At 34.3% G+C, this 13,462-nt stretch overlaps 1 protein-coding gene and 1 long non-coding RNA gene across 6 annotated transcripts in view; one reads left to right on the top strand and one right to left on the bottom strand.

Annotated features, from left to right (window-relative positions):
* GABBR2 (gamma-aminobutyric acid type B receptor subunit 2) overlaps positions 1 to 13,462 on the top strand; it is an 879,763-nt gene that overhangs the window by 565,913 nt on the left and 300,388 nt on the right. The window contains exon 4 of the mRNA XM_074207949.1: positions 12,202 to 12,303. Within this exon, the coding sequence (XP_074064050.1) occupies positions 12,202 to 12,303 (102 nt within the window). The remainder of the gene's footprint in view (positions 1 to 12,201; positions 12,304 to 13,462) is intronic.
* The window catches only part of LOC141502941 (uncharacterized), a 172,127-nt gene that overhangs the window by 140,349 nt on the left and 18,316 nt on the right, over positions 1 to 13,462 (bottom strand). The gene's annotated exons all lie outside the window — the stretch shown is intronic.

The following is a 13,462-nucleotide window of genomic DNA, read 5'->3' as shown; positions in this document are numbered from 1 at the left end:
CCACGATGCCATATGACTATCATGCTAAATTATAGAACACAATCAATATCATTATTTTTATTTTGAAAAAATCCAACTAAAATAAACCCACTTGGGGTAAGTTGAAATGATGATATCTCTTTTGTTTGGAAAATCTCCTTGATATAATTAGCACCCCCCCCAACCAACTTTCAATTAGAGATATTGACAAGTGGTCTTTAAAGTTTAATTGCTATGGGATGTGTGGGAATGAAGAGGGGGTGAGGTGGAAGCAGAGAGGCAATAGGTCTGATGTGTCCCTTTGAGATAGGGGATCAATTGTCTGCCATATTTCTACTCTTCTTTGCTGACAGTGGATATTGTTTGGGGAGGTTTGTTTGTTTTTTAACAACAGAAGTTTCTTGCTGCATGGAAAGTTTGAGAGTCATACCTCAGGGTCTAAGAGAACCTCAATGAGCACCTCCAGAATCATGGAGAGATGCCAAATAGGCCACTTTGGACTATGATTTTCTAAGCTCTTCTGGCAACATACTCAGAAAAACAGTAAAAAAACAAAATATTAACTTTTGCAATTACTACATAAACCTATAATCTGTACAAACATTTTTACTAGAAAGATATTTGTATTCATAATTACTTGTTCTTTGGCTGGAAATGCAGTTGTTTTTGAAAGCGTGCTTTTAGCTTAGAATGACAAAAGTAAAACTGATTTTACCTAATCATAGAATATAAGTTCTAATAAAGAGCTGGTTTTGTGTATGACTTTGTATTAACAGGCCCAACATAGTGGTCTGTGTATGCTTCAATATCTAATTTAATCTTCAATCTATTGGGGTCAGTGGTCATTTTGATCCTTTAAAGATTGTGGTGTTCCATGGTAAGTAACCTAGAGCACTGATGGGAGAACATTTTGGTTGGTATTTGTGTCAGGGAAAAGCTAAGGATCATTAAAAATTCTCTGAAGTTGCTCAGATACAATCCAGCTACTTGTATTTCTCTTGATTGATAATGGGCCTAACACATTATCCATCCACAGTGCCTGTCCTAGATGCATATGATGCAGTAGATAGAATATTGGATTTGCAGTCAGGAAGACCCAGTTTGCTATCTATTAAAATATCTTCCTGACAGGGCTGTTGTGAGAATTACATACATATATAATATATGTAAATTGCTTTGCAAATAATTTACTGCTATAGAAATGCCAGCTATATTATGTTTTCATTATTGTGATAATGATGATATACATTTGAACATTAATACTTCAATCCCCTAGGAATTTAAAATGACCACCAAATAGATGGAGTGGTAGGAACAGGTCAAGTACTCCCTAATGAAACTCATCCTGGAAATAACTTAATCTTGAAAGTTTCAAGGGACTCCTTTACAAGGAATCTGAGGGGTCCAGAAACTTCTTTTTTAAAAATATTTTTCATAACTATTTCAATTTGGTGTGTTTGTCATTTGCTGTATTTAATTTTATGCATTAAAATACATTATTCTGAGAAGGTATCCCTAGGCTCCACCAAATTGCCAAAATGGAATCCTCCCTCCCTCCCTCCTTTCTCTCTCTCTCTCTCTCTCTCTCTCTCTCTCTCTCTCTCTCTCTCTCACACACACACACACACACACACACACACACACACACACACTCACCACACCACACACACACACACACACACACACACACACACACACACATACACAGCACAGAAAGGAGATGATATCCAAAAAATGGAAAATGGAATCAGAGAAAATGGATGGGAACAGGAATATTAGTCACCTCTGAATTTATTTTGCATAGATCCTGAATTTACTCAATTGAACTATCTTTTATGTATTGATTCTCCCAATTTAAGTGAGCTTTTTGAGAGCGAGGACTGCTTGAGTTTTCTATTTCTATGCCCAGCTTTCATTCTTTCATATGTAACAGTGAGAACAGAACTTCCCATACAAGTTCAGGGGCTGTTGTCCATCTGGAAAGCAAACACTGAAGAACCTATAGCTTAGGGCATAGATATTATTAACAACTCATTAGCAGAGTCACCAACTGCATCCATTCATACAAACACACATAGGAATGGGAGGGAAGTTATAATATATCATGGAGAAGCATTTCCATGGAACTTTCCCCTTGAAGGGAAACTACATAAGCTATCACTGGAAAAGTGCTATGGGATACTTGAGCCTATCATACACCTATGGAGTTCTAAATTTCCAAGCAATCCTAAAGGATTTGCCCCCCAAAAAAAATCACTGTATTTATTTTGCATAGATGCAATAGTTAATCACCTATTAAATATTGCTTCATTGGGATGTAAACTTCTCCAAAGCAAGTATTGTTTCAATTTTAGCCTTTGGACAAGGGCTGTTGGGAATTTTCCTCCCCATAGAGAGGAATAAGCACATCAGTCTTATGCCAATATTTTCATAATACATCTGCACAAACTCAATCACTTGTACAAGTATTAGTACTTATTCATAATAATAACTTGTTTACATTTAACTTTAAAGTTAAGTATCTCCATGACCAAAAGTTACAAAACTTTTTATTCTCATTTTATAAGTGAGAAAAATTCAGGCTCTGAGAAGTTGTGATTTGCCTGCAATGACATAAGTACAATGTGAGGTCAAATGTTACCCAAGGTCCCTTGATTCTCAAGTTTAATACACTTTCCATTGCGTCATATTTTCTAATTGCTTTTTTCCACATTCCTTTCATTTCTGACTATATTCTTCCCTCCTTTTCTACCCAGGGAGTCATCTCTTATAATGAATTTTTTAAAAACCAGAAAAATAGCAGTTTAGCAAACCCAACAAACACATTGGTGGTTTCTGATATGCCATACTTATATTGCTTTAGTCATTAGATATATTGTTTTCTAGATTGTTCTTGCTTTAGTCTACCTCATTTGTATGATGGATTTTTCACTATTTCTTATTATGCAGTAATATTCCATTAATTATATTCACATACCACAATTCATTTATCCTTTCCCCAAGCATAGGAACCTATTTTGTTTCCTGTTCTTTCCCACCACCAAAAAATGCTGCTACCAATATTTAGATATGGATATATATGCCTAGCAAAGATCAAAGAGCATCATCATTGTAGTCAACTCTTGTAAAATTCAAAATCACTTTCCAGAAAGGTTGGACCAGTTCATAGCTTACCAACAGTGAACCTATCTTATTACAACCCCTCTAACATCAAATCTTTTGGTTTTCCATTATCCTGTACAATCTGTTGGATTAAATAAAGCCTCAGAGTTATAGTGATGTGTATTTCTCTTATTAGCGATTTAGAGCTACTTCTTAATATCAGTTCAGGAGAGGATCCTATGTTACATTTTTAAGCAGTTTCTTTCTATTATTAACCACCTATGATGAGCAGGATGATCTCAGAAAAACCAGGAAAGACATTTATGAACTTACGTAAAGTGAAATGAGAAAAATCAAGAGAACATTATACATGGTAATAGCAATATTGTATAATGATCACCTGTGAATGACTTAGCCGTTCTCAGCAATACAACAAACCAAGACAATTCCAAAGGATCCATGGTGAAAAATGCTTCCCAACACTAGAGAGAGAACTGGTGGAATCTGAATGCAAACCAAAGCATTTTTTTTTACTTTCTCTAATTTTCTTTGTTATTGTTGTTGTTGTTGTTATTGTTTTGACCACATTTTCTTTCACAGCATGAATAAAATGAAAATATGTTTTGAATGACTGAACATGTATAACCTATATCAAGTTGTTTATCCTCTCAATGAGGAGATAAGGTGAGAGAAGACAGAAAATTTGAACTCAAAATTTAAAAAATAAATATTTAAAAAATAAAAAGACTAGCAATTGCAGCTTGCCAATACACATTGATAGAGGAAATTTCCTCCCTAAAAGTTCCCAACACCAATGAAATACCAAGTCGTTTTTAAAAAAAAAAAGAGCATTTTCCTGCTATCCATAATTGTGAAGGATGTTATTTTTCCCCTGTTTTTCCTCTTGATCCCTTTTGAATTTATGTATGCATTTAGATAGACATATAGAAAAATTATAGAGATATGTATGTATATATAGATACATATATGTTCACATGCTTGCATCACACTCACATATCTAGTTTGTATTTAAGACAATGAAAATGCTGTCATTGTTTGATCCAGAATTTTACTCTATGTAGAAATGTTGTCTTCTCCATCTCAAATTGCCTCAGTAAATAATTATGTCTAATATGTTCATAGATTTCAAGTTGGAAGGAGGTTTAGAGAGCATCTAGTTCAACTCTCTCATTTTATAGATGCAAAATCTGAATTAAAATTATTTGCCCAAAAATCAAACAGGAAGTATATATAGCAGAGGTAGGATTCAAATCCAAGTCCTTTGATCCCAAATGTTCTTTCTACTATACCATGTTCTGTGTACTAACCAAATTATTTAACCCCTTGAGAACCTGAATTTCTATTTGAATTTCTGCATACAAAGTCACCAAAATGCCTACATGCATATACTCCTCCTCATTACCATCCTTGTACTAATGAACATGCCCTCACAAAAATACATTAAGATACACATATATTGGACGTGTGGATTTTTCCCTATGAGATCAGGATTTTTAATTTGGAGCTCAATAAACCTAGATTGCTCATTCTAGAGAATACCCAGAGAAATGTTAGTGGAACCAAGCATATCATTTTCAGTAAAGAGGCAAATGACTTTAGTTCCTACTTTACTAAGGCCCTACGTCAGGAGATTCCTGATCTAGCTAGCCTCTTCACTTCTGTGTTTTTAGCCTTTCCCCCTGTCAGCAGAGGAAAATTTGCACTTTGTGAGATATTGATTCCTGAAGCTGAGTCCTTTCTCCATATCAAAAAAGACCTTACCCTCTTGTCCATTCCTTATTTCTACAGTGCAAGCTCTTTCTCTACTGGGTTTTCCTCTCTTTCAAACTCACTACACTCCCCACCCTTTGGAAATACCCTTGGTTCTTTCTTTAATTATTCCTTTGTTTCTTTGCTTCTTTTCCTTCCACTGCCAAACTTCTCAAATAAATAACATCTATTTACCATCTTCATTCACTCATCATCCATTGCTCTTTTAATGCCATATATTATAGCTTCCAACTCAATTCCTTTATTAAACCTTCTCTCTTGAGTTATAATGAATCGCATTTATGAGAATCAGCAGTGTTCTGAGGCTTAATATAATTAGTAAAATGTCATGCACAAACAGGAACATCTGGCAGACCTTACCACCTGTAGAGAACTCTTCCATTTGAACTCTACACTAAACATTCTCCATGACAGTGGAAAACACCTTACATATATACATCTTTATTTTATGTTTTGATTGATATTAATCATCATAGGGTCTTCAAACAAAATTTTCTTTGTTACATCTTTCAGAAAATCTTTTGAGCTATTGATATTGGTATGAACACCATGATGGAGACAACGTTTTGTTCTATGGAATCAAATGCTTTATTATGGTCAGCCAAAATTCAGCACAGTGTACTTCTATATTCTCTATGCTTTTTAATTGTGTGAATGAAAAGCATATCATTTGCAAAAGCCTATTCCCTTCTCATGGGTTTATCATGTGTGCCCTTAGTGCAGTTATAGGTTATTCCTGTAAAATATTTATTAATTTTAGATGGAAAAGCAAAAAATGAGTCTGTAGTTCCTGATATATTCTTAGAGATTGGGAAACTAATAAAAAAAAGTCTGGGAGTTTTCCACACCTTTGGTGATCTCTCTTTCTGATACCATAAAAATCAACACTTTTGCAACTTCAAAATTGTTTTGCTGAGAATTTCTCTGTATAAAGGCAGCTTCCCATTTTTATTTTCTTTAATACCAGTTGCATTTACTCATGTAGTATGTCTTTAATATCATAGTACATCGGTGACATTACAGTACAAATATGGTGGCACTACTTTACTTGATAGTGAAAAGAATTTATTATCAAAATCCTAACATATTTTTAACGAGCTTATTTTTTTCCCTTTCCACTTTCATCCTTAAATAATCTCTCATGTCATTATTTTCCACTTGTTAAAATATACCTATATCCCCAATATGTTCTTGGTAATCTTTATACCAACTTTTATTTTCTCTGGTCATTAGAGTTCCTGAGTAAGGTAGAGTTGGGGTGAATGACACATAATAATATTGGGATGGGTTTGAATGTCTTATTGATGTAGTGAGGTATAAATTTATATATCACCTCTCATACCCCTATCATACCAATGAAGGGCAACATGCTGGATGGTGACCTGGATTAATAATGGGATATGATTTCCAATTGAAGGCCCAGAACCATTGGGTACCAGTTTACATAGAATTTTTAGTCTGCCTCTGGTTTCACTCTCCACATCACCAGTGGAGCAATGGGATCAGACACTGTGGACCAGTGGTAAAAAGAGTATTCCTAAAATCTATTAGGAGGATCTCTGCAGGTTGAGAGAGGTTCAATTAAAACTATATTGTATCTGCAATTTTGCTAGAGTTTCAACTCCCAGTTCTAACTAGAACTGGGTGTAATTTAAACTTCATTTTGGAGACAGACCCAGGAGAATGGGCCCAGAGTCTTCTGGTTACTCATCTTCCAATTTTAACTTCCATAATTTTATATTTTAGTTTAAATATTCTGTTTTTGTTGAAACTGTTGTTCTGAGTTCTTCTCCAGCATTCTATTCCAACAGGAACTAAGCCTGTTTACAAATTCAATGCAACCAACAGTTATTAAGAGCACCCTGGCTAAAAGGGGAGTTAATTGTTGTAGTGTGGTGTGACTGATTAGATCTCAGGAGAGTAGGATGATAGGGAGGAGACAGCAAGATCACTCCCTACACCAAGCCCCCAGAGAGAAGATAGACAAGAGTAGGAAGAATTCAGCTCTGCCCCTACCCAACAAAGAAGGAGGAAGAGAAAGAATCCAGTACTAACTGACCCACTCTGCACTTCACAGAGATATTCAGAGGTGTTAGAAATGATTTGCAAGACACAGTGTTGAAGAACTGCTATCAAGGCCAAAAAAATTTGCATATTCTACCCTAGAGTTTGGGTTCTTTAAAAGATTGTGTACTTGTCTGGGTGGAATTTATAGGTTTCTTCCTTCATAAAGGATAATGATAGACAAGCAAGGGTCTCTCCTCATCCCTTGAAGAAGCAGTAGTCAGCTGGTAGAGTGTAGAGAAGGCAGGTTTTCCTACAGGATTAAGTCCAAACTGCCCATTCTTCCTTTCAAAAGCATCTTCATTATACTCATTTAGGGTCTCAGCCAGGTAACTTCATTAATAAGATTTATTTCTTGTCTATATTAGTGACTAGGATTTGTCTTTAGGTATAAAGACTGGCACAGGTAACCAGGTGATTAGCAGTCACAGAATTACAGCAAAGATGCAAGGGAGAAAAAAATCATGCCTGAAATTCTTATTGGACATCAAATTGTCTGATTATGCATATTTTAAAGGAGGCAATATGATTGATTATCCATAAGCTAAGGAGTCAAGAGACATCATTTTCGATTCAATCTCCATGTTTTAAGCAGCTAACTATTTGCAAAGGTATTGTGTTGAGAATGAAAAAAAAATGACACCAGTCCTACCACCAGGAAACTTGCATTTTTAAAAGGAAGCTTAGGTTTTACTACACCAGAAGCTCTGCTACTTGGTAATGCTGAAACCTTAGGGAAATTATTGCTAAACTTCTCAGATCATCAGTTTCCTGGAGTCTTGGTTTTTGTCTTGCCTCTGGACTTCATTGACTAGGGGAGAAAGTGACACCAACAACTTTGATTCAGCTCTATCTCACTTTAATTGAATTCACTGGCAAGTCGAGATATCACCATTGTTATATCATTGGACTTCTTTGAGACAGGACAAATAACAACCACAACAATGGGAAATTTGAAAAAAAATGCATACTTCACTTGTTACTGTATCAAATTAGATAAAAGATCTGAAAGTTCTTTATAAGCTGTTAAGTACAATAGAAATATTAAATGCTATTATAATTAATTCTCACAATTTGTTTTTACTATCCATTTTTTTTAATTCTAAAATTAAGAGGGTAGGGTAAGATAGCATGAAATTATCAGACTTCTGGGTACTGGTCCCTCATCTACTCATGACTATTTTAATTGATCTTTAATGTCCCCTATACTATTCACTTACTTTTTTAAAAAGCATCTTATTCAAAATTATACAAAAATCCTTGGCAAAGTTGACTGGAGTCAAATTTTCTAAACATTTTTCTCTTCTTTTATTAAATCCCATTTTCTTGAAAAGTCTATTTCTCAAAGAACTGGAAGCAAAGTAGATGCCCATCCATTGAAAAATGGGTAAAAAAAATCACAGCACTTCAGGGATGAGGAACCTTTTTTCTGCCAAGTGTCATTTGTATATTTATAGCATCATTTGCCTTCCATATTTGGTCAAACATTTATTTAATCCACCCTAAAAAGTTCCAAGATTCATTAAATTTCAAGTCTTGTTCATGATTAACATGGCAGTGCCAGATCATGGGCCCCAAATAGCCTGAGGCCGAATGTTCCCTACCCCTGCAGTACAATAATGTAACAGCCATAACAAAAGTCAAATAGGAAGATTTCTGAAAAATCTGGAAAAACTTATATGAAGTGATGCAAAGTGAAGTGAGCAGAACCAGGAGAACATTGTATACCAAAATAGCGATATTATAAGATTGTGTGACAATGAAAGATCAAGCAATTCTTAGGAACACAATAATCCAAAACAATTCCAAAGGACTCATGTTGGAAAATGCTATTTGCCTCCTGAAAGAGAATTAATGAATTCTGAGTTCAGATTGAGGAATATTTTTAAAACTTTTTTTTGGAGTTTTTGTATATTTTCTTTTGTAACATGTCTAATATGGAAATATGTTTTCCATGATTCACATGTTTAATTGATATCATATTACTTATCTTCTCAAGGGGAAGAGAAAGAGCAAGAAGAAGAAATTTAGAACTCAGAAATTTTTTTAAAGTGAATGTTAAAATTTTTTATGTAATTGGAAAATATTTCTTAAATAAATAAAAAATATTTTTAAAAAAAGAATTCAGAAAAATACCAGAAAACTTCTATGAACTGATACAAATAAAGTAATCAGAACTAGGGTAACAATATTTATAATGACTATGACAATATAAATGGAAGAACACAAAGAGGGAAAAGAAAAAAGTTAATGCTGAGTAATTCTAAAGACAAAACTTGTCCCCAAAAAAGGGATGAGAAAAATATATTTCAGAAGTTATGGGCTATGTGTACGAAACACTACTATGTTATCAGATTCTCTTACTATATTGGTTAGTTTTTTCCTAATTTTTTTTCTTTTTAATTATTTGTTACCAAAAATGTTTACTAAGGAGAGAGAAGAATGAATTTTAAAATGAAAGTGATGTAAAAACAAAATACAGAAAATATTTAAAAAAGGAAAATATCATTTCTAGGGGAAAACTTAAAAGAATGAAGATTTCAATAGGTATCTGTGAAGGTACTGAATAGAAACAAAGAAAATATAATCAACCATTCAGTCAACAAGCCTTTATCAAGAGTTTACTAGTGGGAAGTCATTCAGTTATAAATAGAAGAAGAAAGTCCCCATGATCTAGGTTCTTATGGGGGGTTTTTTAGCAAGGCAGTGGGGTTAAGTGACTTGCCCAAAGTCACACAGCTAGGTAATTATTAAGTTCTGAGATTAGATTTGAACTCAGGTCCTCCTGACTCCAGGGCTGGTACTCTATCAACTGCACCACCTAACTGTCCATTCTTTTGGTTCTTAATGGGGAAGAGGAAGTTGAATTGTGGCAGGGTTGAAAGAGAGGGACTGTGAGAAGGTTGCAGAAACAGGCAATCTTTAGGTTACTGAACACTGACTGAAAGCAGCTTCCAGGGCTAGAAATACATTTTGTCCAAGGCCAAAAAAAAAAAAGAATAAGTTTGCAGTTTCAGAGTTGGCAATATTCTAGGTCTGGGAAAGGAAGACAAAACCGATTTTCTCTTGCTTACACCTCAGATATTTATTTATCCATTCAACAAACATGCATTGAGTCCTTGTTATGTGTTGATCATTAAACTAGGCACTGGAAGAAAGACTTATAGTCTCCAATAAGTGGGGGGGGGGGGGAATAATAGTCTATTTTTACAAAGGACTTTAAGATTTACAAAGTACTTTGTACTTATTCCTTCTGTGAAAACTTCTGTTTAAAAAAAGTGGATTTTCTTCAAATCATAGTAATATGGTAATAATAAATAATAGCAAAAAAAAGGAAATGGGGTAAAAAAAGAATTAAGTTCTGGACAACAGAAAGGAAATAGTGAAGCAAATTGAGTTCTCAGACTTAATCTTGGCTGTGCATTCTCTTCTTTCAGAAAACTTTCAAGTCTCCTTCATCTTCACCTTCATTTATAATCTGAATATAAAAATTAATTCCTTCCAGAGTTTTTGGAGTTCCCCAGATTCTAAATTCCCCTCTCTCCACCTTTGATCTAATCATTAAAGATGAGTTAAAGTTAAAGTCAATTTGTCACAAAACAAAGGGTAAGGAGAACCCAACAAAACCAGGGAGAAAAAAATAGTTTTCAGGGCTAGGTTATCCACTCAGTGTTCCAAAGGCTAACCATGAGATTTCCCCTAATTAGCCTTAGTCATATATTCTCTCTCTCTCTCTCTCTCTCTCTACCTAGCAAATCAAATTCCTCTTTTAACTCCCCTCTCCCCCCTTCCCCATTAATCTCTTTACCACTGGAAAAGTGGTATGTGAAATGCTTTTACATACATTATTCTATTTTATCCTCAGGGGATACTATGAGGTCAGCAAGGCAAGTATTATTCCCATTTTATCCATGAAAAAACCAGAACCCAGAGAGATTCACTCATTTGTATAAGGTCACATAAAGAGTAGCACCAAGGACTTTGGGAATTTAAATAGTATTTAAATTTGAAAAATATTATAAATATACATAAAATATTAATTAATATATTATATATGGTATTTGATTTAATCCCAACAACAATCCTTTGAAGTAGGAGCTATTATTATCCCTGTTATCATCAGGTCTTCCAGACTCCTGCTCCAGTGCAGTCAAATAGAGAAGTGGCACAGTGAATAGAACACTGGGTTTGGAGTTAGGAAGACTTCAATTCAAACCTGACCTCTGTTATGTAATACTGGCCAAGTCTGCTTCAGTTTCCCCATTTATTAAAAAAAAAGGGGGGGGGTTAATAATAACAGCTACTTCCCAGGGTTGTTCTGAAGATAATATCTGTAACATATTTTATAAACTTTAAATCACTTTATAAATGCTAGCTCTCTAGTAGTAGTATTTTTGTTAGATGGGACCTGCTACAGCTGTCAGACCCAAGAATACAATGCCTTATTATTAAATTCTCCTAATCTTCACTACATAGTTACTTTTAGGTCAAAGGATTTTTCCTATAGACTCCAATCTTATAGGTGAGAACTGAGTCTAGTCACAATTTAGGACCCTCCCTGTTGGAAAGTTATTTTTTTAGATATGGACTTATGAAAAAGAATGTGGATAAAATGTTCAATCAATGGGGAATTTATGTAGTAGAATATCAAAAGACTATATTCTCCTGGAGGAAAGGAACTATCTTGCTTATGTTTTTGTGTCCCCAGTGCTCTAGTACATAGTAAGAATAAATGCCTACTGATTTGTTAGAAATTTTTTTCTTACATTTTTCTCAAAATCTAAAAAAAAAAAGTAAATACAATATCTTCTCTGTAAACACTTTTGGTTTTTTAATTTTTGAAAAACCTCTGCTCTATAAAGACCTGTGCATTTTTCTGGAATGTCAAAAAAAATCTGTCCCTTATAAGAATTTACATATTTTCTGAATTATAACTCTCCTCTGTGAAGGACATACTCTGATAGCTTACATAAATGAATGCCATCACTACTTCTCTACAAAGGAAATAAATTATCATAGACAATAATTAAGCAATTATGCAAGACAAGACCCACTCACTATTCCAAAGGAAATGAGTAAAATATTGTGCTATTCTATGTTGATTATAATGAAGAAAAACACTTTTTTTTTTCAACTTGTACATGGAAACTGACACATTAATCATTTTGTATATTCAAATTGTTTCTCAGGGAAATGGTGTGCTCCATCACCTTTCCTCTCATTGGTTACCAATCTTTATTTCCCAACTCTCTCTTTTGCTGACAGGTAAGAAATGATCTCACTGGTGTCCTGTATGGTGAAGGTATTGAAATTTCAGACACAGCAAGCTTCTCAAATGATCCCTGCACTAGTGTGAAAAAACTTAAGGTATGTGAAGTTGCTTTACCTCTGACTAAATAGATAATCATGATTTCTATGACTCATATTCATAATCAGTCAGGTGATTGTGTTCAAAATTACATTTTCTTTAATTTCACACTGAATAAATTATGAATTTATTTATCTAGATCATCATGATAAGGATGATGATATTTACATATGAATAATGCTTTGTGGTATATAAAGTGTTTTTACATGTATCATTCCATTTGACCCTCACAAGGATATTAGTGGGTAGGCAAGACAGGTTTTTTAATCCTTATTATACAGATAGAGCAAACCCAGATAAGTAAAGTAGGGGTGGCTAGGTGGTACAGTGGATAGAGCACCAGCCCTGGAGTCAGGAGTACCTGAGTTCAAGTTCGGCCTCAGACACTTCATAATGACCTAGCTGTGTGACCTTGGACAAGACACTTAACCCCATTTGCCTTGCTAAAACCTAAAAAAAAAAGTAAAGTAGTTTATCCAGGAAACAATAATTAATTTGGTCTTCTGACTTCTCATAAAAGTATGTCATATTTATGTAAAACTTTTAGCTTTACACAGTATTTACCTAAAAACATTCCTGCAAAACTGATGGAGTCAGTTTACTATGATATTCTTATAGTAAAGATAAGGAAACTGAGTTTCAAAGAAAAGAGATTTGCCCATCCCCCCAACCATGCTCTCTGGTTAAGAAGTATTGGAGTTGGGATTCAAACCCAGATCTCCTAACTTCAAGTCTGACGCCAATATTGTCAAATAGAAATAAATTTGTATTGACCTAAAACAACACACACACACACACACACACACACACACACACACACACAACATTATCCATGTTGTATTTTTATTTTCTTACTGTATTTCTATTTTTTTGTTAAACATTTCCCAATTACATTTTAATCTGGTACTGATCCCAGTGGGAAGTTTTGCTGACCATGAGATTGACACTTCTGCTCTCCATCACACTTTCTCTATTCTGAATGGTCACTTCACTCTATCAATCCATCAATCTATCAATAAGCATTTATATCTATTATGTGCCAGGCAAAAGACAGTCTCTGCCCTCAAAGGAGCTTATTATAATCAAATATGGGAAATAAGATACAAACAAATATATAAAAGCAAATAGGCACTAGAATTAAGAAGGGTTGGGAAGTCT

Source organism: Macrotis lagotis, chromosome X, assembly GCF_037893015.1.
Source record: "Macrotis lagotis isolate mMagLag1 chromosome X, bilby.v1.9.chrom.fasta, whole genome shotgun sequence".
Taxonomy (NCBI): domain Eukaryota; kingdom Metazoa; phylum Chordata; class Mammalia; order Peramelemorphia; family Peramelidae; genus Macrotis; species Macrotis lagotis.
Note: the sequence above shows the minus strand (reverse complement) of the source record. Positions and strands in the feature narration are given on the sequence as shown.